General features: G+C 42.1%; 1 protein-coding gene across 3 annotated transcripts in view; it reads left to right on the top strand.

Moving 5' to 3' along the window:
- The window catches only part of PRRG1 (proline rich and Gla domain 1), a 219,216-nt gene that overhangs the window by 93,784 nt on the left and 101,031 nt on the right, over positions 1 to 24,401 (top strand). For 2 of the 3 annotated variants that reach the window (XM_080653966.1, XM_080653967.1), the window contains one exon: positions 8,488 to 8,538. In XM_080653966.1, the coding sequence (XP_080510092.1) occupies positions 8,529 to 8,538 (10 nt within the window). In that variant the 5' untranslated portion in view covers positions 8,488 to 8,528. Of the gene's footprint in view, positions 1 to 4,477; positions 4,557 to 8,487; positions 8,539 to 24,401 lie in introns of those variants that run through there. The other variant, XM_080653968.1, reaches the window with a different exon arrangement.

Consider the following 24,401-nt stretch of genomic DNA (forward strand, 5'->3'; position numbering starts at 1 on the left):
CCCTGCAAGCACCTCTGAGAGAATGCTGCCCTCATGTTCAGGCCTAATGCCAGACAGTCTAGTTACCCCCCGTATGAGTCTGGGTCCCCAGAATCTCACCCAGAACTGGAGTTCAGAGCAGTCGGGAGCTTGTATCTCCCTCCTGATTGAAAAAGACAACAGTGTACCCAGTTGCCAGCCCATTTCCATACCTCCACACTTCCACCCCTCCACACCTCCTACCAGTTTCAATGTGCTTTTCTCTTTCCTTCTAGTTGTAGAATTTCCACTCAGCCAGCCTTCCCATGGTTCTGGATGATATCCGTTTTGTCTTTTAGTTATAGTTTTGATGTGATTGTGCGAGGCAGCAAGTACAAGTGTGTACCTATGCCACCATCTCAGTTCTCTGCTTTTTGTCCTTTGATTGCAGCCTTTAATCCATTTATATTTAAAGTTATTATTGATAGGTACTTATTTATTGCCATTTTAATTTTGTATACCAATATTTCTCTCTCTATTCCTTCTTCTCATTACAGCAGTCCCTTTAGCATTTCTTGTAGTGCTGGTTTAGTCATGATAAATTCCTTTAGCCTTTCATTGTCTAGGAAGCTCTGTATTTCACCATCTATTTAAATGACAACCTTGCTGGATATAATAATCTTGGTTTCAGATCCTTGCTTTTCATTACCTTGACTACTTCATGCCATTTCCTTCTGGCCTGTAAAGTTTGTGTTGAGAAAACTGGTGTCAGCCTCATTGGAGCTTCTTTCTAGTAACAATTTGCTTTTCTTTTGCTTTCTTTAAGATTCTCTCTTTGTCTTTAATTTTTGGCATTTTAACTATGATGTGTCTGAGCATGGGCATGCTTCAGTTCTTCTTGCTTGGGACTGTGTCTCCTTTACTTGTGTGACTTTTTTTTTCACCAGGTTAGGGAAGTTTTCTGCCATTAATTCTTCAAGCATGTTCTGTATCTTTTGCTCACTTTCTTCTTCTTGCACACCTATTTGCGAATATTGTTACATTTCACATTGTCCCACAGATCCTTGAAGCCCTCCTATTTTAATTGCTTTTTGTTTTTTGTTTTTTGGTTCTCTGATTGAGTGATTTTTCTACCCTGTCTTCTAATTCACTGATCCGATCCTCAGGTTCCTATAATCTGCTGTATATTCCTTCCATTGTATTCTTTATTAGTGCTCAGGCAAACACTTAAAGCCTCCAGAAACCCAACTCTGCCTACAGACTGATTGCATTCAGTCTTGAGTGCCTCAGGCAATTGTCCATAGGTGTGGTGAGATGTTTTCCAACATGGTGGGGGAGTTGCTTCTGAGTATAGGCTGATTGTTATTGTCAGTCTCTTAATTGGCCTCAGAAACTCCACAGGGTTGGGTAAGGGTTTTTCCATTAGGTTAGAGCAGTGGTCGGCAAACTCATTAGTCAACAGAGCCAAATATTAATAGTACAACGATTTAAATTTCTTTTGAGAGCCAAAAACTGAATTCTGCGCATGGGCCACAAAGTTTCAATCGCACTGTACGTGCACGCCCGCACGTGGTATTTTGTGGAAGAGCCACACTCAAGGGGCCAAAGAGCCGCATGTGGCTCATGAGCCGCAGTTTGCTGACCACTGGGTTAGAGCAACTGTCTTCCCCCAAAGAAAAAACAGCCTGAATAGCAAAGGTCTGCCTGAGAAAGATGTTCTCCTCAGCATGAGGGAATGACTTAGCACAGGAAACTCAGGTGCTTGCCTTCTGAGCTCTAACTCCAGAGCCCCCAGCCCTGGTTTCTACTCACACAGTTCTTGTCCACTTGCCCTCTTTCTGCCTGGGTCCAAGGTGAGTGGTTGCACACTAAATTCTGTGTGTTGGCCTTTTGAGAGTGTGCCTGCATTTCCAGCTGTCTCCCCCTGGCAATTGCAACCCTGCTTCTTTTCACAGCCAGATGTTATGTGGGTACTTTTCCTAGTTCTGTTGCTCTTGGCCGGGGGGAGGGGAGGTTCAACTTGGGGTTTAGACCCCAGAGTTTTCAGTGCCCCCCCCCCCCCCACATCTGAGATATCTCTCCAGAACTTAAGCTACTGTCTTTGGGATCATTGGCAGCCCTTCCAAGCCTCTGCCCTTCCTACCAGTCTCTATGCGGTCTCTACTTTCCATCCTTGGTTATCAGGATTCTCTCTAGCTAATCTTCAGATGATTATCCAGGTTGGCTTTTTTGTTCTTTGTTTTATTTTGTCTTTGTTTTTGAGTTGTAATTCCAGTTTGGTCTTGGGAGCCTGTGTGTAGCATCCACTTATTCCACCACCATTTTTAATCTCCCAGTTATTGTATTTTTTAGCTCTTAAGATTTCTAAGTGGGTTTTTTATGGTTTCTATTTTCTTGTTGAACTAATTTTATTCATGAATTGTTTTCCTAATATATTTAGTCTTTGTGTTTCATAGTTCACTGAAGTTCTTTAAGAGGATTATTTTGAATTCTTTTTAGATAGTTCTCCATTTCTTTGGTGTCAGTTATTGGAGCTATATTAGATTATTTTTTAAAAAAATATGTCGGCATTGATTTTAGAGAGAAGAAGGGAGAGTGGTAGAGAGATAGAAACATCAATGAATGAGAAACATCAATCACTGCCTCCTGCACACCACCTACTCAGGATAGAGCATGCAACCCGGGCATATGCCCTGATTGGGATTCCAACTGGGGACCTCTTTGTCCATGGGTCAACACTCAATCACGGTGCAAAACCATCCAAGCTATTAGGTTCTTTTGATGGTGTAATGTTTACCTATTTCTTTGTGATTCTTTTTTTTTTTTGTTAGTTTTTTTAATTAATCTTTATTGTTCAGATTATTAGAGTTGTTCCTCTTTTTCCCCCCAATAGCTCCCCTCCACCTGGTTCCCACCCCACCCCATGCCCTTACCCCCCATTGTCCTCATCCATAGGTGTATGATTTTTGTCCAGTCTCTTTCCGCACTCCCCACACCTCTCTACCCCTGAGGATTGTCAGTGTACTCCCTTTCTATGCCCCTGATTCTATTATATTCACCAGATTATTCTGTTCATCAGATATTTTATTCCCTTGATTTTTAGGTTCACTTGTTGATAGATACATATTTGTTGTTTACAATTTTTATCTTTACCTTTTTCTTCTTCTTCCTCTTCTTAAAGAATACCCTTCAGCATTTCATATAATCCTGGTATGGTGGTGATGAACTCCTTTAGCTTTTTCTTGTCTGTGAAGCTCTTTATCTGACCTTCAATTCTAAATGATAGCTTTGCTGGGTAGAGTAATCTTGGTTGTAGGTTCTTGCTATTCATCACTTTGAATATTTCTTGCCACTCCCTTCTGGCCTGCATAGTTTCTGTTGAGAAATAAGCTGACAATCATATGGGTGCTCCCTTGGAGGTAACTAACTGTTTTTCTCTTGCTGCTTTTAATATTCTCTCTTTGTCTTTTGCTCTTGGCATTTTAATTATGATGTGTTTTGGTGTGGTCCTCTTTGGATTCCTTTTGTTTGGGGTTTTCTGCACTTCCTGGACTTGTAAGTCTATTTCTTTCACCAGGTGGGGGAAGTTTTCTGTCATTATTTCTTCTAATAGTTTTTCAATATCTTGCTCTCTCTATTCTTCCGGCACCCCCATAATTCGGATGTTGGTACACTTGAAGTTGTCCCAGAGGCTCCTTACACTGTCTTCATATTTTTGGATTCTTTTTTCTTTTTGCTTTTCTGGTTGGGTGTTTTTTGCTTCTTTGTATTTCAAATCTTTGACTTGATTCTTGCGATCCTCTAGTCTGCTGTTGGATCTCTGTATATTATTCTTTCTTTCAGTCAGTGTATGTTTAATTTCTAGTTGGTCCTTTTTCATATCCTCGAGAGTCTCACTAAATTTATAGGCCTTTTCTAGAAGATTCTCAAGTAACCTTATAACCGTGGTTTTGAACTCTATATCCAGTAGTTTGCTTTCCTACATTTCTTTCATTTGTGACTTGTTTCTTTGTCTCCGCATTTTGGTTGCTTCCCTGTGTTGATAGAGTGGCTTTGTGTGCTAGGTGTCCTATAGTGCCCAGTGGCTCAGCCTCCCCAGTTACCTGAAGTGGACACTCTTGGTGCACCCCTTTGTGGGCTGTGTGCACAGTCTTGTAGTTAAGCCTTGATTGTTGTTGGTATCACTGGGAGGAATTGACCTCCAGGCCAATTGGCTGTGAGGATCAGCTGTGTCTACGCTGGGAGAACTTCTGTGCTGGAGACACCCTTATGAGGCAAGACTTGCTTCAGTGGGGCTTTGGTGCTCACTGAGTCTGCCCCCTGAGTGTGTCCCTTATGGATCTGAGGAGTTGTAATCTGGATGGCCCTACTCTGACCCCTGGGTACACTGGCTCTTGGATCTCCAAAGTGGTGCTAATTTAGCTTCTGCCTGAGGCCACCTAGCAGGAGCTACGGAGAGTTCTGCAGATGCCTCTTCTTTGTTTGGATTTTGGAGGTGCCCAGATGAGGCCCAGCTGTGAAGCACTGCAAGCTGCTGTGGGGCTTTGGGCCTTCTTTTGGATATTCTGGGTCTCTCTGACTCAGCTGCAGTTTGTTAGGTAAGTTTAGATATCAAAGAACCAGGCCATTTATATGCAAAAGCCTCTTGGGTGGGGTGGAGTCTCAGAGCAGATCAAACAGCAATGGTTTCCCATCTGCCCTGCCATAAGATGCCCCCAGGTCTCAGTGTTCCTTGGTAATCACTGCAAGCACCTCTGAGAGAAAGCCACCCACGAGATCCGCCTGCTGCCAGTCAGTCCAGTTTCTCCCCGTATGAGTCTTGGTCCCCAGAGTCTCGCCCAGAACCGGAGTTCAGAGCAGTCGGGAGCTTGTTTCTCCCTGCAGATTGAAAAAGACAGCCATGTACTCAGTTGCCAGCCCTCTCCTCCTGCGTGTGCCTCTGTACCTCTACACTTTACTTCCACAGCTCCTCTGGGTCTCAGTGTGCTTTTCTCTTCCCTTCTAGTTGTAGAATTTCCACTTAACCAGCCTTCCTGTGGTTCTGGATGATGTCCGTTTTGTCTTTTAGTTGTAGTTTTGAAGTGGTTGTGCGAGGCAGCAAGTTCAGGTGTTTACCTATGCCGCCATCTTGGTTTCTCTCTCTTTGTGATTCTTGATTCCTCGTGATGGTATTTGTGCAATTGTTTATGTGTCTTGCTCACCAAGACTTCACATGTTCACTTCTGCAGGGAAAGACCTTCAACAGTCACTGCAGCTTGGGGATACTAGATAGGTCATTTGGTTGCATCTGTTGGCAGGCAGAGTTTGTTAGTATGGTCTGTAGTTGGGTGAGATCAGTACTCATGCTCTGAGATTGGGGGGATGCCTCTGGCCATGACCATTGTTTGGCCATGTCCCTGTTTGGGCTGGTCTGTTGATTGTGCTCTGCAAGTCAGGCGGGGCCACTAACTGAGCTCTGCAATTACCTTTGGTTGGATCAAGTCCCAGGCTATGTTCACTGGCAGGATGCTACCACTGTATGAACTCCACAACTGGTTAGGGCTATAGGCTCTGCACTGCAGTTGTCCAGGTTATGTGGGATCCTAAAATTTGCTTTCACAACCAGATGGTGCCACTGCCTGGACTCTGTGGAGCTGTAGGCAGGATTTAGTAGTAAGATGTGGCCTCAGGCTATGTTCTGGGATCAGGCAGGGCTACATTAGGTTGAGTGGGACTGCATGCTTGTCTCTGTGGTCACCTAAGCCAGCCGTGGGCAAACTATGGCCCGCGGGCCGGATCCGGCTCGTTCGGCTGTTCTATCCGGCCCACGGAGCCGAAAGAGTGGAGGGTTTTCTTGCTCTCCCCTCCGCTCCTTTACTTTGAATTTATATTAGTTCACACAAACACTCCATCCATGCTTTTGTTCCGGCCCTCTGGTCCAGTTTAAGAACCCATTGTGGCCCTCGAGTCAAAAAGTTTGCCCACCCCTGACCTAAGCCATTGTCTGTGCTCTGCCAATAGGCATGGTCAGTGGCTGGGCTTTTCTGTTGGCTGGGGCAGTAGGTTATGTTGTAGGCAGTGGGAATGGCACCGGATATGAGACCAGTGGGGTCACACTGCACCAGGGTACAGCATCCTCTATACTTGAGTTCTGGCTAGGAAAGAATTCAGAACCAAGATTCAAACTATAACAGGACATTAATTTATAAAATAACGGTGGTAGAATAAGCAATATGTAGAAGAAATGGGCTTATGAAACAAGTTATAGAGGTATAGGAAGGGCCCTTGGAACTGGGGAATGAGGAAGGTAATGGTAATGTGCCTGGGGGTGGAGGAGGAGGAAGGGAAAGGGGTGGGAGGGAAAGTAAGCTGGGTACTCAGTCCTAAGGGTTTTAAGGGTGGAGATCTTAGGGGAGATCCCAGAGGCAAGATCTCAATAGAATATTCAGCAGTTTTACAGGTATGTCCTTTCAGGGTCTAGGTTTCCACTGATTGATTGGTCGGCACCAGGGCAGGGGGTCATTATCCAAGGCAGTTGGTCCTGATATCCGCTGTGTGTTGCTTGTCTGGTTTTGCTTCTTTTCTGGACCTGGAGCTTAAATACAACTCAGGCCTAATTGTTATCTTTAGGGAGGAAAGGTCAGGTGGTTCAAACCGCAGGACCATGGATATGCTAGGGGAGGAAATTTCACCCTGGGGGCAAGGTCCCACCCTATAATTGTCCTTTGGTAGGCATCCAGGTCTTTCCACCCTGGTGACCTTCTGTACCTGGCCCATCATCCTTGCTCTGCCTACCACAGGTTATTCTTCTGATTGGACAGGGTTACTGGCTGAGCTTTCTGCCTGGGGAAATGCACAGGTCATATTCAGCAATTAGGCAGAGTCATAGGCTGGCCTTCTCTGCTTATTAAGGTTGTACACTTAGCTCCCAGGCTGGGTGGGATGTGCGCTGGGCTCCTTTCTTGCCCAGGGTCACTGTTCAGACTCCCTGGTTAAGCAGGGCCCGAGGCTGTGCTTAAGAGTTGGGCGAGACTGCTAGTTTGCCTCCCTGACCAAGCATGGCTGCTTTAGTTCTCTGGCCAGGCCTCCTGAGTGGCCAGAACTGGAGGCTATGCTCAGCACTTGGGTGGTTCTAGGAATTTGCTTCCTTTCTTGGGTGGGGTGATAGAACAGGCTCCACTTCCTGTATGGCCCACTGAGTAGGGATCCAAATCAGGGAGAAATGCCAACTGAGGTCCCTAGCCAGAGTGGTCACTGGCTCAGCTCTTCAGATTGCCAGAGCTTCTGGCTGGGATCTCTTCTCAGACACTGCTGCAATTAAGAATGCTGTCTGCCAAGACCTGAACTCTGGTTGCTGTAAGCCCCACTCCCCTATCCACCTCTGTCAAAGCCCTGCAAATTCCTCCAGTGAGTCCCGTGAGGCAAGACCTCAGTGGGCCTCCTGGAAAGCCTTCCATATGCTGGAGGAGCTGGATGTACAGCTCAGGCTATCTTTTCCCACTGTAGAAACCACAGGCTTGAGGTGCCCTCTTGATGTGGCACTGTGGCAATGTGGGGGTGGAGTTGTATGGTCAGAGCGAATGTAGTACTCTTACCCTTATATTGTGGGATTTTCACAGTGGTGTCTTTTCTATGGATAGTTGCTAATTGGTTTTCCTGTGAGGGGGACTGAAGTTGGCATATGAAGGAGACTTATGTGTCCATCTTGATGACATCACTCTCCCCTATGTGCTTAGCTTTAAGTAGGTTATGCATTCCTAAATGTACTGATAGATTATGTCTTATAATTTTGCCTCTCTGGTGCTTAGCTCCACATTGGGAATGTGGCAGGTGAACAGTAAATGTGTGGTGATTCTATGATTGAAACCTATAAGAAAATGAAGTGTTGTGATTATGGAATAGATTCTGTGTGTGTATTTTCATCTTTTAAAAACAGAATTGCTGCTCCTCCATGCATACTTGAATTTTCAATATGTGTTTTTTTTCTCCAAAGTTTTGTGGTTAGTAGTTCAGGGTCATTGCTTCATACTGTTTATGGGTAATAACTCTGTGGGCTGCTTTGCCTCAGGAATAATTTGATTAGAAGTACTGCTGTTTAACACCATTCAGGAAAATGTTACACTATAGAGAGCACTGGATTTGTGACAGAATGACATTGATGAGAAGCCAGGCAAACTAATAATATGATAGCTTCGTTATTAAATTGGCCTTTTGGAATTTTTGTCCACCATTTTTATTGATATCATGGCCATCTCCTAAGACATAAGCATGTGACCAATTTGATGAATTTTATTTGGTAAGGGCAGAAACTAATGCCAGATAAACAAGGTCATAGTAAGTTCATATAGACCTCATGCTTCTAGGATACTCTTTCTTTCCTCTGAAGTTAGATATCTATTTGTGATGGAGAAAACATTTATGTAAAGGGGAAATATTAGAATGCACTGAAATGAATGCTCATGTTGACATCATCAGCTTTAATGGAACTTATTTGATGTAGTGACTCAGCCTCTGTGAATCTGACTGTGTGTATGTTCTGTGTTTTCACAGGGAATCATCATCTAGGGACCTCCCAGAGACCACAAGAAAACATGGGGAGGAGTAAGTTTCCCTTCACTTTTAAATAATTTAGACTCTCTCCATGTTAATCCACTGTATTTAGGAAATTAGATTTGCAGCTCCAAGGTTTTCCTGTGTGTGTGTGTGTGTGTGTGTGTGTGTGTGTGTGTGTGTGTGTTTTGGGGTATATTTAAATTATATTTCTGGTTAGTGTTAGAAAGTTTTTGTCTAAAGCAGGCCTATACAGAGACAAACCCACAGACCACATGTTGCTCACTGGCAAGGGTCTTTTTTTTCTTCTCTTTTCTGAACACCTCCCAGCACAAGGAGAGAAGGCTCAAACTTGATACTATATAGACCTGCCCTAATCCCAGCTTCTTTACAACTCTTAGCATAATATGCTTCTAATTGTTTCTAAGCCTTGTTGATAATAACATAAACATAAACAAAAACATGCAACCAATGACAGTATTAAAAATTTAATCTGTGAGGTTGATTTATAAATGGCTTCGATTTCCCCTAAAATGTTAAAGCCTGGCATTAAGAACCATTAGATGAATTCCATTTGTTATTTTTCCTTTCTTATAAGGCTATTTAGGGTCAGTGACTAATAGACAAATTTAAGGTCATTTCATTGTTAGTATATACCCGCTAATAGTGACTTCATAAATAATTCTAATCAATGTAGACTATAAAATCAGATGCTATAAAGGACCTCACAATGAGACTTGGTGTTGTGTAGTATAGTGAGAAGAGTACTGGACACAGAGAACCAAAGGCCTGAATTCAAGTCTACCTCTACTACCATGACCAAATCCTAGAGCTCCCCTAAACTTGTTTGTTCATATCTGAGGGGGGATTAATACATTCTGCACTTGTAACCTCAGGAAGCTGAGGTTGGCATAATGTGATAATGCATATGAAAAGCCTTTTCAGAACTCTATAAAGTGCAATCAAAGAGAGCAGTGGTATTTGCTCTGCTGTCCTTATTGAATAAGTATATCTTCATTGGTTCTGTCTTTTATTAGTTAAAATGAAGTTATTTTTATCAGCAGGGCTCACTAGGGTTGTGCAAATGACAGAGAATTCCACCTTATGTTTTGAGCTCTAAGCACTTTATTTGCCCCAGCTTAGTATTGGCCCTGGTAGGCCCTGGATTAATCATGGAAAATACCTTCCTGAACCTATTGAATCAGATTTTGCCTGCCACCCCCCACCCAGGGCTTTCCTTGGAGATTGATTAACCCCAGAGATTATGATTCTTTACCAAACTCCACAAAAGATACTAATCTCTGATAGTTTAGAAATTAAAAAAAATGAATAAATTAAAAAGAAAACTTATCAATTTTCAGACTAATCCATGCCATGTCCTAACACCAAGTCAGTTGTCAACAGAAGTTTCCAGAGTAACTCATCCTTTTTGGTCTTCACCTAATCGCAAGCTTCTGTTGGATTTGGAGAAGAGAGCTACACTGAGAAAGGGCAATGCATTTCTTCTTGTTTCTTCTTTTCTTTTTTAGAATAATCACCAGGTCATTAGCAAAGAGATCATTAGGTGCTTACTTTAAAAGGTGCCTCAGCAAGTATTTATTTAAATGGTCAGGCAATTAATAGAATATTTGATAAAGCACAGGGCATGGTAATTTAATCTGCAAGATGGGCATGCTTCCAACCTTGAAATGAGATAAGGGAAGTGCTTCAAAAAGTATACTTTTACAAACAAACAGAAGCTTGTAAAGTGGTCAACTGTTTGTGTTGATCACTTTATTTTTTAAAATTTCTTTATTGATTAAGGTATTGCATATGTGTCCTTATCCTCCCATTATCCCCCACCCCCCCACTCATGCCCTCACCCCCCTGTTGTCTGTGTCCATTGGTTAGGCTTATATGCATGCATACAAGTCCTTTGGTTGATCTCTCCCCTTACCCCCACCATCCCCTACCTTCCCTCTGAGGTTTGATGGTGTGAAAGATGCTTCTATGTCTCTGATTTTGTTCATCAGTTTATGTTGTTCATTATATTCCATAAATGAGTGAGATCATGTGGTATTTATCTTTCTCTGACTGGCTTATTTCGCTTAGCATAATGCTCTCCAGTTCCATCCATGCTGTTGCAAATGGTAAGAATTCCTTCTTTTTTATAGCAGCGTAGTATTCCATTATGTAGATGTACCACAGTTTTTTAATCCACTCATCTGCTGATGGGCACTGAGGCTGTTTCCAAATCTTAGCTATGGTAAATTGTGCTGCTATGAACATAGGGGTGCATATATCCTCTCTGATTGGTGTTTCTAGTTTCTTGGAATATATTCCTAGAAGTTGGATTACTGGGTCAAATGGGAGTTCCATTTTTAAATTTTTGAGGAAACTCCGTATTGTTCTCCACAGTGGCTGCACTAGTCTGTATTTCCACCAACAGTGTACAAAGGTTCCTTTTTCTCTGCATTCTCCCCAGCACTTGTTATTTGTTGATTTGTTGGTGATAGCCATTCTGACAGATGTGAGATGGTACCGTGTTGTCATTTTGATTTGCATCTCTCAGATGTTTAGTGAATTTGAGCATGTTTTCATATGTCTCTTGGCCTTCCTTATGTCCTCTTTCGAAAAGTATCTCTTTAGGTCCATTGCCCATTTTTTGATTGGGTTGTTTATTTTCCTTTTGTTAAGTTGTATGAGTTCCCTGTAAATGTTGGAGATTAAACCCTTATCAGTGATGACATTAGCAAATATGTTCTCCCATACAATAGACTTTCTTGTTGTTTTGTTGATGGTTTCTTTTGCTGTGCAGAAGCTTTTTATTTTGATCTTAGTGCATTTTCTAAGTGCTATAGCAGTAATTTGTCATATTTACTAGCATATGCAGTCACTATCTTTAACTTAAGAACACAGCTTCTGGAAGCAATTCATCATGCTGTTTCAATCATAACTAACCACATTATGCTACTACCTTTTTTTAGAAAATAGGAATAATAATTTAACCATGTATCTTCAAAAGGGTGAATTTTACTTTGTTGTACAGAAAATGATATCTGGAAGAGCTAGGTGATAGCAAACTGACAGGATTTGTGGGGAATAATTAAGATAAAAATATGAAGGTAATAGTTTTTTTTCTATTTTTCCTCTGTCCGTATTTAGTCTTTGGAAATAACTTTTACCTAGCCTGTAAAAAAATCTTATGTTTATAAAAATCTTATTCTGAAAAGTTAGTTTCCATTTTCATTTTATATACTTAACGGTGACATGCTTTTGATGGTCTAGTATGCATGAACATATTGCCATGCTGTAGAGAAACAGTGACAGTACTGTCGGGTACAGTCTTTGTGTGCGTGAGTGCACGCACGTGTGTGTGTGTGTGTGTGTGTGTGTGTGTGTGTGTATTAATTAAAACATAGCAGCATAATTCTTTTGGGTCCCTGGATGTGCCTGGCTCCTTTATCCCAAGGAACCCAAGCTTGTCCCCCCACTTATCAAGACTTCATGGAAGAAAAGATAGTTTATAGCTACCACAGTAAATCTCTAAGCTCTTCAATGCACCGCCAAACTACTGTTTAGTTGAGGCCAATCCTAAATTTTAACTCTGAGCATACATCTCCATATTTTCAAATGGGGAATGAATGTTCATACTGATAAGCCTTGTAAAGTGACTATCTCATAATGTAGTGCTTAATTTTATTTGACACCTCCCTGGTTTATAATTCAAGTGCAGGCACACATTTAAAGAAAATTAATTATTTTATGTTCTGGCCTGTGTTAAATCTGATAATCTCTTTTATTACAGTAGCATATTCATGCCTCTGCTGTTTAGATGATGTCACCAATTTATCTTAAATTAATATATTCATAATTTTATAGCAGTAATGTAAAATCTGCTTGGGCCATTCCTCTTCCCTGGCAAGTCTTTCCCATCAGGAAAAAAAGAAGTGAAGTAATTAACTTTTTAACAAATATATATTTTTATTGATTTCAGAGAGGAAGGAAGAGGGAAAGAAAGATAGAAACATCAATGATGAGAGAGAATCTTCAATCAGCTGCCTCCTGCACACCCACTGGCCCACAATCCAGGCAACCTGACCCAGAATCAAACTGTGGCCTCCTGGTTCACAGGTTGATGCTCAACCACGGAGCTATACCAGCGGGGCAGTAATTAACTCTTTAAGGGTCAGACTTCTTAAAAAGAAAAAACTCATTATAGTGCTTGATGCTTTTTGTCTTTGATGCAGTCCTTTCTGATTTTACCTATTTAAGACGAAAATAACCTTTGGTACATACGTTTAGAATGGTTTCTCAACCTCAGCACTACCGACATTTTTTAAATTCAGGCAAACATCACATAACATAGAATTGACCATGTTAAAGTGTATAGTTCAGTGGCATTTAGTACATTCACAATGTTGTGCAAGCATCTAGTTCCAAAACATTTTCATCATTTCCAGAGGAGAACCTGGACCCATTATGGTCAGTCACTATTCCTTCCTCTCCCCAGGCCCTGACACCTTGTAGTCTGCTTTCTGTCTCTATGCATTTACCTATTCTGAATATTTCATATAAATGCAATAATATAATATGTGACCTTTTGTATCTGGCATATTCACTTAGCATATTTTTTTTTAGGTTTATTCATGTTGTATTTAATACCTTATTTTTTTAAACAACTTTGTGAGGAAGATGGTATTATCCTTGTTTTAATAGATGAGGAAACTGAGGCACAGAGAGTGATGTTTTTATTTTTATTGATTTTAGAGAGAGGAAGGGAGAGGGATAGAGAAATAGAAACATCAGTGAAAGAGAAATCATTGCTTGGCTTCCTCCTTACACATCCTCTACTGGGGATCCAGCCCACAACCCAGGCATGTGCCCTAACCTGGAATTGACCCCTGATCTCCTGGTTGATAGGCCGATGCTCAACTACTAAGAAATACTAGTCCTTATTCATTTTTATGGCTGAAAAATATCCCATTGTATGATTATACCACATTTTGAGTATCCATTCATCAGTTACTGGACGTTTAGGTTATTTCCACCTTCTGGCTATTATAAATAGCGCTGCTGTTAACATTGATGTACAAGTTTTTGTTTGAATATCTGCTTTCAATTGGTTGGGATATATATCTAGGAATTACTCTTGACATTTTGGGCCAGATAATTTTTTTGTTGTGAGGGGATGTCCTGTGCATTGTAGGATGTTTAGCAGCATTCCTGGCCTCTCCCCACTAGATGCCAGTAGCACCTATCCCTCCAACTTGTGACAACCAAAAATGTGTCTAGACACTGCCAAATGTTTTCTGGAGTGCAAAATAACCCAAGGCTGAGAACCACTAATTTGGTGTAAAGGAAAGGAAGTCTTTAGAGATAAGCTATATATATAAACCCTAATATGCAAATAGAACAGCGGAACAACTGAACAACCAAACAACCGGTCGCTATGATGTGTACTGACCACAAGCGGGTGCATGCAGAACCTGGCGGGCGTCGTCAGCAGGTGGTAGAGTGCAGAACATGGTGGGTGTCAGCTGTTGTGGGATGGTGGAGCAGGTGAGCAGGGTGCCAGACAAGGCAGGGCACTGGTTGCTGTCATTGGGGCGAGCCTCTGGTGGTTACTGAAAATTCGTTGCTTCCACGCACTGTGGTCCCACCCAGTACTTGCACCTGCTGCCGGTGCCAGCCCCGCTCATACCCACTGCCAGTGCTGGAGCCACCGCTCGCACCCGGTGCTGGCCCTGATCGCTTGGTGCCGTCAGCGGGTGTGAGTGGCAGCTGCCCATCCTGATCGCCCCTCAGGGCTTCTCCACCTCCCCCTGCTCCTGAGGGGTGATCAGGGTCAGTAGCCGCCTCTCGCACCTGCTGCTGGCGATGGCCCTACTCTCATCGCTGCCGGCGCTGGAGCCGTCACTCATACCCACTGCCAGTGCTGGCCCTGTTCCCACCTGAAGCCACTGCTGGAGCAAGAGCTCGCACCTGCTGCTGGTTCCCAGTGCCGGTTCTGATTGTTTGGTGCTGTCAGTGGGTGTGAGCGGTGGCTGCCGGCCCCGATCACCCCTGAGGGCTTCTCCACCTCCCCCTGTTCCTGATGGGTGATCAGGGCAGCAGCCACAGTTCGCATCCACTACTGGCACTGGCCTCAATCGCTCTGCGCTGTCAGTGGGTGGGAGTGGTGGTGGCAGGAGCAGGGCTGCCGGCAGAGAGGGGACTGGGGGCTGAGAAAGGAGAGGCTAGGTGGGGGTGTAGAAGATGGGCTGAGACACTCCCCTTTGCCCACCACAGCCTTACAGCCCAGAGTTCCTTTCAAGGTGCATGAGTTCATGCGCTGGGCCCCTAGTATTATAATGTTTTTAATAGAAGTAATTTGAGTCTAAAGAAGAGCATTATATGGTTCTGGAAAACCATATATTCAAGCAGCTATGTTTTTGGATAAGTAACATAACCTCTGAATTTCAGTTTTCTTGTCAGTAAAATGAAGGGATTGAAATAGATCAGTGGTTTCCAGTGTGCTCAGTGAAGGCCAGGTTTTCTAAAGGGAGCCACCATGAAGGAAATGAAAGTTAAGTGCTCCTGGTATATAGCAACTCCCCTTCAGGCAGAGCAAGCAAAGTTTGAATTCTTCTATAATTTCTAGAACAAATTCAGGCATAAATAATATTAATTTCACCAGTGAAAGTCATTTCTAAAATTCGTGTGCTAATTAACAAAGGCATTTATTTGCCAATGAGACTCCATTTCTTAATTCCATTATGTTCACTGCTGTCGTAGGCAGGAGAGAAAGCTGAATGCTATCTTAATAGTAACCTCTAGAATGTGGGTTTTTGATTAAATGTAGTATGTGCTCTATCAGGATAATTATCCATTTCTAGAATGTAGATTACAGTAAACTATCACATAGATAATATCATAGTGTCTATGTTGACAAGTTGTAAAGCATCCTATGTAATAAAAGAGTAATATGCAAATTAACCATCACTCTGCTACAACCACAAGCCACGCCCACCAGCCAATCAGGAGCGAATATGCAAATAAACCCAACCAAGATGGCTACAGCCACAGAGAGCAGGGGGGAGGCTTGGGTTTCCCCGGCAATGGAGGAAGCCAAGCTTTCCGCCTGCCTTTGCCAGCCTAGGCCTCCACTCAAGGCTACAATGTTTCAATGATAGAAGATACATAAACCCAAACAGAAATGGCGGCAGCCACAGAGCTGGAAAGAGCAGGAGGCTAGGGTTGCCCCTGGCGATGGAGGAAGCCAAGCTTTCCGTACATCCTGGCCGGCCCAGGCCTCCGCTTAAGGCTACAGAGTTTCAATTATAGAAGATACATAAATCCCAACAGAAATGGCTGCTGCCAAGGAGCAAGCAGAAGGCTTGGCTCTGCTCCAGGCTACAAAGTTTCAAGTAGAAGAGAAATAAATCCCAGATACCAAGGCCTCCGCTTGGGTTGCCAGGGGGCATGGCCGGCCTGCAAACCACCACAGGCCCCTCGCCCAGGCCGTGCCACGCCCCAAGGGAACCCCTACCCTGATCCGGGACACCCTTCAGGGCAAACCAGCTGGCCCCCACCCGTGCACCAGGCCTCTATCCTATCTAATAAAAGAGTAATATGCAGATTGACCATCACTCCAACACACAAGATGGCTGCCCCCATGTGGTCAAAGATCCTGCCCCCATGTGGACACAAGATGGCCACCACAAGATGGCCAGTAAGGGAGGGCAGTTGGGAGGGACCAGGCCTGCAGGGGAGGGCAGTTAGGGGAAAACAGCCTGGCAGGGGAGCAGTTAGACATCAATCAGGCTGGCAGGGGAGTGGTTAGGAGGTGATCAGGCTGGTAGGCAGAAGTGGTGAGGGGCAATCAGGAAGGTAGGCAGGCGAGCAGTTGGGAGCCAGCAGTCCTGGATTGTGAGAGGGATGTCCGACTGCCCGTTTAGGCCCAATCCCACCTTCTACAATTGAAACTTTGTAGCCTGGAGCAGAGCCAAGCCTTATGCTTGCTCCCTGGCAGCAGCCATTTCTGTTGGGATTTATGTATCTTCTATAATTGAAACTTTGTAGCCTTAAGCGGAGGCCTGGGCCGCCCCGGGTGTGAGGAAAGCTTAGCTTCCTCCACCGGGATTGGGCCTAAATGGGCAGTCAGACATCCCTCGAGGGGTTCCAGATAGGAGAGGGTGCAGGCTGGGCTGAGGGACACCCCCTACCCGTGTATGAATTTTGTGCACCGGGCCTCTAGTTCATTATAACATAGTTATGTACTTAAAACTCTATTTCATTTTTGTGAGTTCTCTCTGCTTTTTTTCCCATTAAATGGTGATTATTATAGTTATTGTTATTTCTAGACAGAACCATAATCAGTGTAGATATGATCTATAAACTAAAAAGAAAGTTTTATGTTTGTAACAAATATGATTGAGGCAATAGTGACAGAAAAAAATACCCATCTTGGGAATTCTCTGGTTTTCATGATTCCACATGATTGTATGTTTAATTTTGTGCAAATTTTACCATTGCTAATTCCATATTTTTTTGTTTATTGTGGATAAGGCATAGCCCCTAGTCCATAAATAATTATGTGTTAGAATACCATACATTTAATTCAATTGTTGCCATTGCTAGCAGCTTGATTGTTGTCACCTACCATTTAATGAAGAATTATTTGGGATAAATTGTAAGACTCCATCAAAGAAAATGTGGCCTTTCATCTTCCTTTGTTGTAGAAACAATTAGACCATTTCTCTGTATCTCATTATTCCTTATGAAGCATAAAATCATTAGACAAGAAATATCTGAATATACGATCCAAAATTTAGCTTTTAAGAAAACCATATCGAGTTAGTAAGACTCACCCTGGTGGGACATATTTGTTTTTAAAGAATATTGACTTTTTATTGTCTCTTTTGTTTTCTCTTGTATAGAAATCCATTTCTGGCATTTTCTCCACACTTATTCATGGAAGTCTGCCTGTTATCTGGCATTTCATTGCATTACCTCCGGTAGAATAAAGATATGCTTTTTAAAAATATATATATTTTATTGATTTTTTACAGAGAGGAAGGGAGAGGGATAGAGAGTTAGAAACGTCGATGGGAGAGTAACATCGATCAGCTGCCTGCTGCACACCTCCTACTGGGGATGTGCCCGCAACCAAGGTACATGACCTTGACCAGAATCGAACCTGGGACCCTTCAGTCCACAGGTCGATGCTCTATCCACTGAGCCAAACTGGTTAGGGCTAAGATATTCTTTTTAAAAAGTTTTAGGTAGTGATCATAACCACCACATAGTCCTTAAGAAGCAGGTTCAGGATATTAAATATATTAATAACAATTATTTCTTCTCTTAAACCCTGAGACATCTCACTCACACTAGCTCTATCTTGTAACTTAAAATTATTTTTTAAGTACCTGAGTTCCTGAATGGGTTTCAGCTCACTAATTGCTGTGAACACATACTACATGCCATTCTAACTAAGTTGTAAGTTTGTGACAACCTGGTTGAGTACATGAGCACCACCATACAACAAATTCTGAATTATAAACCTACTTGGTATGAAAAAAATTAAGTTTATTTTCCACAAACAGATTACAGTGGTGAAATACAATTGGGAAATATTCTATTTTTTTCCAACTTCCTAAGTAATAAGAGGATGATCCAAATAGCATCTATTTTGTAAGTGAAATGTCACTTTATAATGTGAGGCTTTATTTTTATGGGGAAATTATTTCCACCAATCTGTGATAAGAAGTATCTATTTTATACCTATCTCAGTTAAAAAAAAAAAAAAGAAACCCTGAAGGCATTGTATGCAGGCACAACTGAGTAAATAATAGTGCCAAAATGGCTTAGAAACAAGAAAACAAGGAATTATGAGTGTAACACTTCATAAGATTTTAAAAATATAAATCTGAGCACAGGGTTGGGTGGGGAGTGTGCCTTGTTGATTTTCTCTTGTTTATTTTTTGTTGTTGGTTTAGAGGATGGTGGTTGCTTGGCTGGAAAATAGTGTTTTCATATCCCCAAAGAATTTGGATATGATACACTACTCCCACTAAACAAATATCTTTGCAAATACAAAACTTTTCAGTTACAACTAAAAGGACCTAAAAAGTCATGTACAGCTCCTTAGGACACAGGCATAGATAAATTAAGCAAGAAATGCAGAATCATGTTTTAGTGCCAGAGCTGGAACAGGAATCTGGACCTTTTTACCATATCACACTCTTCTCTTTTCCTGCTTTTCATTTGTCTCAATACAGGATTGGTGAAAGTGTGACAGTGAGTTCATGGATATTGGATTTTTTTAGACTTTAGTCTAAACATTTTTTAGACTTTTAGATAGTCTCAAAAGGCAATTTTCATGTGAAGGTTCAATTAAGTGTATAATTTGGTATGCTCTGCAGTATTTATGAGAAATTCACAACTAAACAAGATAGATACTTTTTCAGGAGAGAAAAACAGCTTCCTGGTTAGTGTGTGGATTCGTTATATATTGTCTGATATACCAACATTTACACAATATCTAGGAACAGACTTTCCATTTAAAAAATACATTTTGCCGAGTGTTCATGCTCACCTGTTAAATAAGTGTTTAAAGCTTTTTAAAAACTATTTTATGGAAACACTTCTAAAATAGATCATATAATTTACTGCCTTCCTAAACTATATCTTAAACATCATATGGTCCTTTCTTGGTCACTCATATCTACCATTTTGAATATAATCATTGATGCCTAGAACTTTGGGAACTATGAGGGTGGTTAGAGCCTACTCTAAATAACCCTCAAAGGGCCTCTATCTACCAGTTTCCTTGTCTTCAGATTAATCAGTTTTCATTTCTTGTTGCTCTTCTACTTTTCAGCAATAATGTGCAATGAGGCTTCCATGTCTCATAGCCAGGTTTCTGGATGACGGTTAAATAAATGTATCCTTGATTAGTCTAAGGGAGCTGTAGGTAAAGCATCCTCATATAATAAAACGCTAATATGCAAATCAACCAAACGGCAGAATGACTGTTCGCTATGACGTGCACTGACCACCAGGGGGCAGATGCTCAACGTAGGAGCAGCTGGTGAGCACAGCAGCAGTGGCAGGAGCCTCTCCCGCCTCCGTGGCAGCGCTAAGGACCCCAAGGGGGATGTCCGCCTGCTGGCCACGGGGAGTGGGCCTAAGCGTGCAGGCAGACATCCCCTGAGGGGTCCTGGACTGCTAGAGGGCGCAGGATGGGCTGAGGGACCCCCCCACCCCCAGTGCACGAATGTTGTGTACTGGGTCTCTAGTAAGTATGAGCTTGGTCATTTCTTCTTTCTAAGTTCATGAAACTGGGTTTATTTGAGTTGCTTCTGCATAATGATGTATTACTGTGATTAATATCTATAGTGATTATATAAAATATTAAATAACATAACCTAAAATCAATAGAAAATGATTGTATAGTATATTTTGTTGTAGGTACTCATGCTCTCTAAACATATATATCTGTCATATATATAATTTTCATTTCTTAACCTGTCCTTAAGAGCTTCTTTGTGATCTATTGTTAAAATTCTAATGATGATAGCTTATGAACATACATTTGACCAAAATTGAAGCTAATAAAAGTAAGTACATATGGTAAGTTATGGTAAAAGATGTTTCCTTGGAGTTTGTTACAATTATCAATTAGGTCCTTATAAATAAAGACCAGAAATAGGCCTTAATTGACGTTATGAAGAATTTCTGAAATTTTAAACTCTCATTATATCCCAAAATATTTATGAATCATCAAACTATATTGTAGCCACTATACAGCATTAGATAATTGAATAGACCTATGAGGCTCTCATAAGGCTTTAATAATGGCTAAAGGTCCAGTGCAGCAAGAGAAAGATGGCTTCTAAGGCCATTTTTAGTCACAGAGGACATGTTTTGTCTTCTAATTGTGAAGGTATGTGCAAGATAATATTGATTTCATGGGAGCTAAGGCACAGGTTACCTAGAATCTTTGATACCCCATTGGTTATGTAGCTGAAAGTAGGCTGCATTCTCAATTAAATCAGATGCAAACCACAATCTACACATTTTCAATAAACAGTATTGACAAGCTAGTATAGAGTGTCTCCAAGGGGGTTTAAGACTTTAAAAGCACTTTATAAAGCTCTACTATATTTCATCTCAAACTTGATCAAGGGGAACAAACTCTTAGGCATCCTTGGAGTTAATCATACAAAGTCAGTGCAAATTAACCTTATCCTTACTAATTTATCCTGTATTTTCTATGTGCATTTTTATTATCAGCTTGGTAAATCTTGTGTTTTTCCTTTCACTGAATAATTATCATTATAACAGTGGCAACACGTCTATTAAACATCCATTCCTTGACAAACCCTGATCAAAGTACTTTATGTATATTACCTCATTTATAATTATGAGATTGGTGCTGTTATTCTAATTTACAGATGAAGAAGGGAAGCTTATGGTTTTTGCTTTCCTCACATAGCTATTTGCTCTAACAACTATTCTTTTTTTTTTTTTTTTTTTTTTTTTGCTTTCAACAATGTATTACTTATGTGCACCACTTAATAAGCTTGGGATACCAAAGAGATCACATTTGTTACAGACTGCATTTGTTACTCAAATTAAACAATTACAGCCCTTGGTAATTTAAGAATATCATTCTACCTTCCCTAACCAGCCCTGTTATGAGAAATACAAGCAATCTAGGGTTGCATATTATGTCTACAGGAGTGGGCTCTGACTGGTGCATAGAAGGAAAGATAATGAAATGTTAGGTTAATTTATAGAAAGTCCTTATTGTCTCTTGCTCTTGATATTCTTGCCACTGTTGCTGGTATATAGTCTTATATCAAAACCAGGGAGCCCAGACCAGGCTTTCTAGCACCTAAAATAGTTCAAGGGCACTAAAGGAATCACCACAGTAACTGAAATATAGGTTTGCCCAGCTGGGCTTGGATAAGAGGAGGGCATCTTTTTACCTAGCATTTCATTCACTTTTGCTCACAACATAGTAGGCCCTATTTCCCAGTGTTTCAGCTAATTGATGGTCCTATTGTTTCAGTTTTAATATTCCTGGCCTCTTCTTCAAGCTCATAGAACCAGAAGAGGAGTTGAAAGTAACCAACAACTGAGTGATCTAATGTAGTGGAGGACTACACTATGTACTTTCCCTGATATTTGTAACTCTTATCAGGACAGCAATAACCCATCTGACAGGTTCTGATAACTATGAACTTTCAAATGAGATCTTGCTCTCTTTTCTCAGAGAAGGAATTCCCCAGCCCATTTGAGCTTGGTGTGCCAAATGGACTTGGAAGAGAGTGGCAAGAGTATACCTGTTTCCAGAACCCCTAGGTCTGAAGTCCTCAAACTTTCTGATTTACAGTGCCCTTAGTTGTCACAGAGATTTTTCTTCATAGCAGCTATAAGCCAAAAGAAATACTTAATAGTTCTATTTATTAAATAGTTATGTCCAAACAACTTAAGTATTTATATCCTAGGAGCTTAGTAGCCATTTGAAAAATAATCTAAACAAATTACAAGAAAGCAATATTTTTATTTCAACCTTAAATAGCCATGCAGTTACTTACTAATAGGATAGATGTGCCTGATGAGCAGTGTACAACTTCCCAAACTTTGGGATCAGATTTGATAGTGGAGGATATTGGATATAGGAGGATACCATCTCCATTTCCTATTCCATATTGATTTTTCACACAACACTTTTTTTAAATAACAGTAAAAAAAATCTAGCTTCACAAAGGCAATGAATGTAGAATTATCTAATGATAAACTATTGTCAACCAATTTTTGACCAAGAACTGCAGGGTAAACAAAAGCTTTATTTGGGGGTCTTTTTTAGGAATTGCAATCCAGATAACACAATTTTGGATAGAAACCTCAACTGTGTTCTAAGGGGGGAAGATACAGTTTATAAAGGCAGAAAAAGGGGGCTTTCAAAAGGATTACATAAGTTGTTTTGAAAGAGCTGTGATTGATGTTGGCAAGCAGACTAACACTATGCTATACATTCACCTTGGGGGTATACACTTTGGGGATCAAGGTATTAGTTCCTTGCTAAGCCAAAAGACATCTGGCTATGTCCTCTTTCCAGAATGGTAGGTATTCAGCTAGTCTACCTTCACACAACTATTAGTGGAAATCAAATGGTTCTTATAGAACAAAAAATGTCTGTTCCAAGGGAAGCACAAATAGAAGTACTAGTATTATACAAATTTCAAAAGGTAGTTTTGTTTGTTAAAAATAGGATATTCAAGTGCTCTCTCCCTAGAAATGTTGCTGTGAATGTATTTATTTCAAAATCATATAGTAATTTTGTCATACTGTTTCATAATTAGAGGCATAGTCCATGGTTTCCCAGCCTTGAGTCACTCAGCCTTCAAGTTTCTCCCATTCTGCCTTTTCATTTATTCCATACTTCCTGAATCTTGTACCAAGTTATTTACTAGGTGTTATGAAAGACATAGATTGGATCAAAATATTAATAAGACATGGGACCTGCCTTTGAGAACCTTAATCTTGAGGGAAAACCAGATAAGCATACCAAACATCATAATATAGTTTAATTAATTGCTGTAATTTAGGTATATGTAAATACTGAGTCTATAGCAGCTCTGTCTAATGAAGTGGGGAGTACACTCTGGGGAAGGTTTATAGAGGATGTTATATTTGAACTAGAGGCTCAGTGCATGGATTCATGCATCGGTGGGGTCCCTCGGCCTGGCCTGTGGGATCAGCCGAAACCGGCAGTCCTACATCTCCTGAGGGATGTAGTAGTGCACAAAGCGTCATGCGGCCAGGGAGGAACCCAAGCCCAGGCCAGACACCGCGCTGCTCCTGCTCTTCCTGGCCCCGCTGTGCCTGACACCACCACTCGGTAGGCTCGGTGCTGGTCCGCTGCGGTCTCCGCATGCCTGTCCTAGAGTGATACCAGCTCACCCATGACCAAGAAGCGGCCACTGGCTTGTGCCCAGTCAGTCCCAATCCCGGCCTGCTCTGGATGGGGGAGGGGCACTCAAGGGGAGTGTCCACAGGAGAGCCTCATGCATCCGCAGCTGCACTAAACAGCCATGACCCCAGCGTCTGGCACCTGTTGGGTCAGCTGAGCGGTGCTTCTGCTGTGGGAGCACACTGACCACCAGGAGGCAGCTCCTGTGTTGAGCGTCTGCCCCCTAGTGGTCAGTGCACATCATAGCTACCAGTCGAACTTAAACAGTCGCTTAGGCCAGTGGTCGGTCGGCAAACTCATTAGTCAACAGAGCCAAATATTAACAGTACAACGATTGAAATTTCTTTTGAGAGCCAAATTTTTTAAACTTAAACTTCTTCTAATGCCACTTCTTCAAAATAGACTCGCCCAGGCCGTGCTATTTTGTGGAAGAGCCACACTCAAAGAGCCACATGTGGCTCGTGAGCCGCAGTTTGCCGACCACTGGCTTAGGCTTTTATATATAGAGACTAGAGGCCTGGTGCACGAAATTTGTGCATGAGGGGGCGGGGGAGGGAGAGGGTCCCTCAAGCCCGGCCTGCACCCTCTCCAATCCGGGACCCTCGAAGGATGTCTGACTGCCAGTTTAGGCCCAATCCCGGGGATCAGGCCAGGATTGGCAGTCAGACATCCTTCTCACAATACAGGACTGCTGGCTCCTAATCACTCACCTGCCTGCCTGCCTGATCACCCCTAACTGCTCCCCTGCCTGCCTGATTGCCCCTAACTGCCTCTGCCTTCCTGCCTGGTCACCCCTAATGGCCCTCCCCTGCCAGCCTGGTCGCTCCCAATGTGAATATGGCTGGGATTCCTCAGCCTGGCCTGTTGCAGTCAGGGAGCCCTCAGGGGATGTCCTTGGGAGAGCGAGCCTAAGCCAGCAGTCAGACATCCTTAGCTCTGCTATGGAGTCAGGAGAGGCTCCTGCCAC

Source organism: Plecotus auritus (genome assembly GCF_963455305.1).
Source record: "Plecotus auritus genome assembly, chromosome: X".
Lineage (NCBI taxonomy): Eukaryota > Metazoa > Chordata > Mammalia > Chiroptera > Vespertilionidae > Plecotus > Plecotus auritus.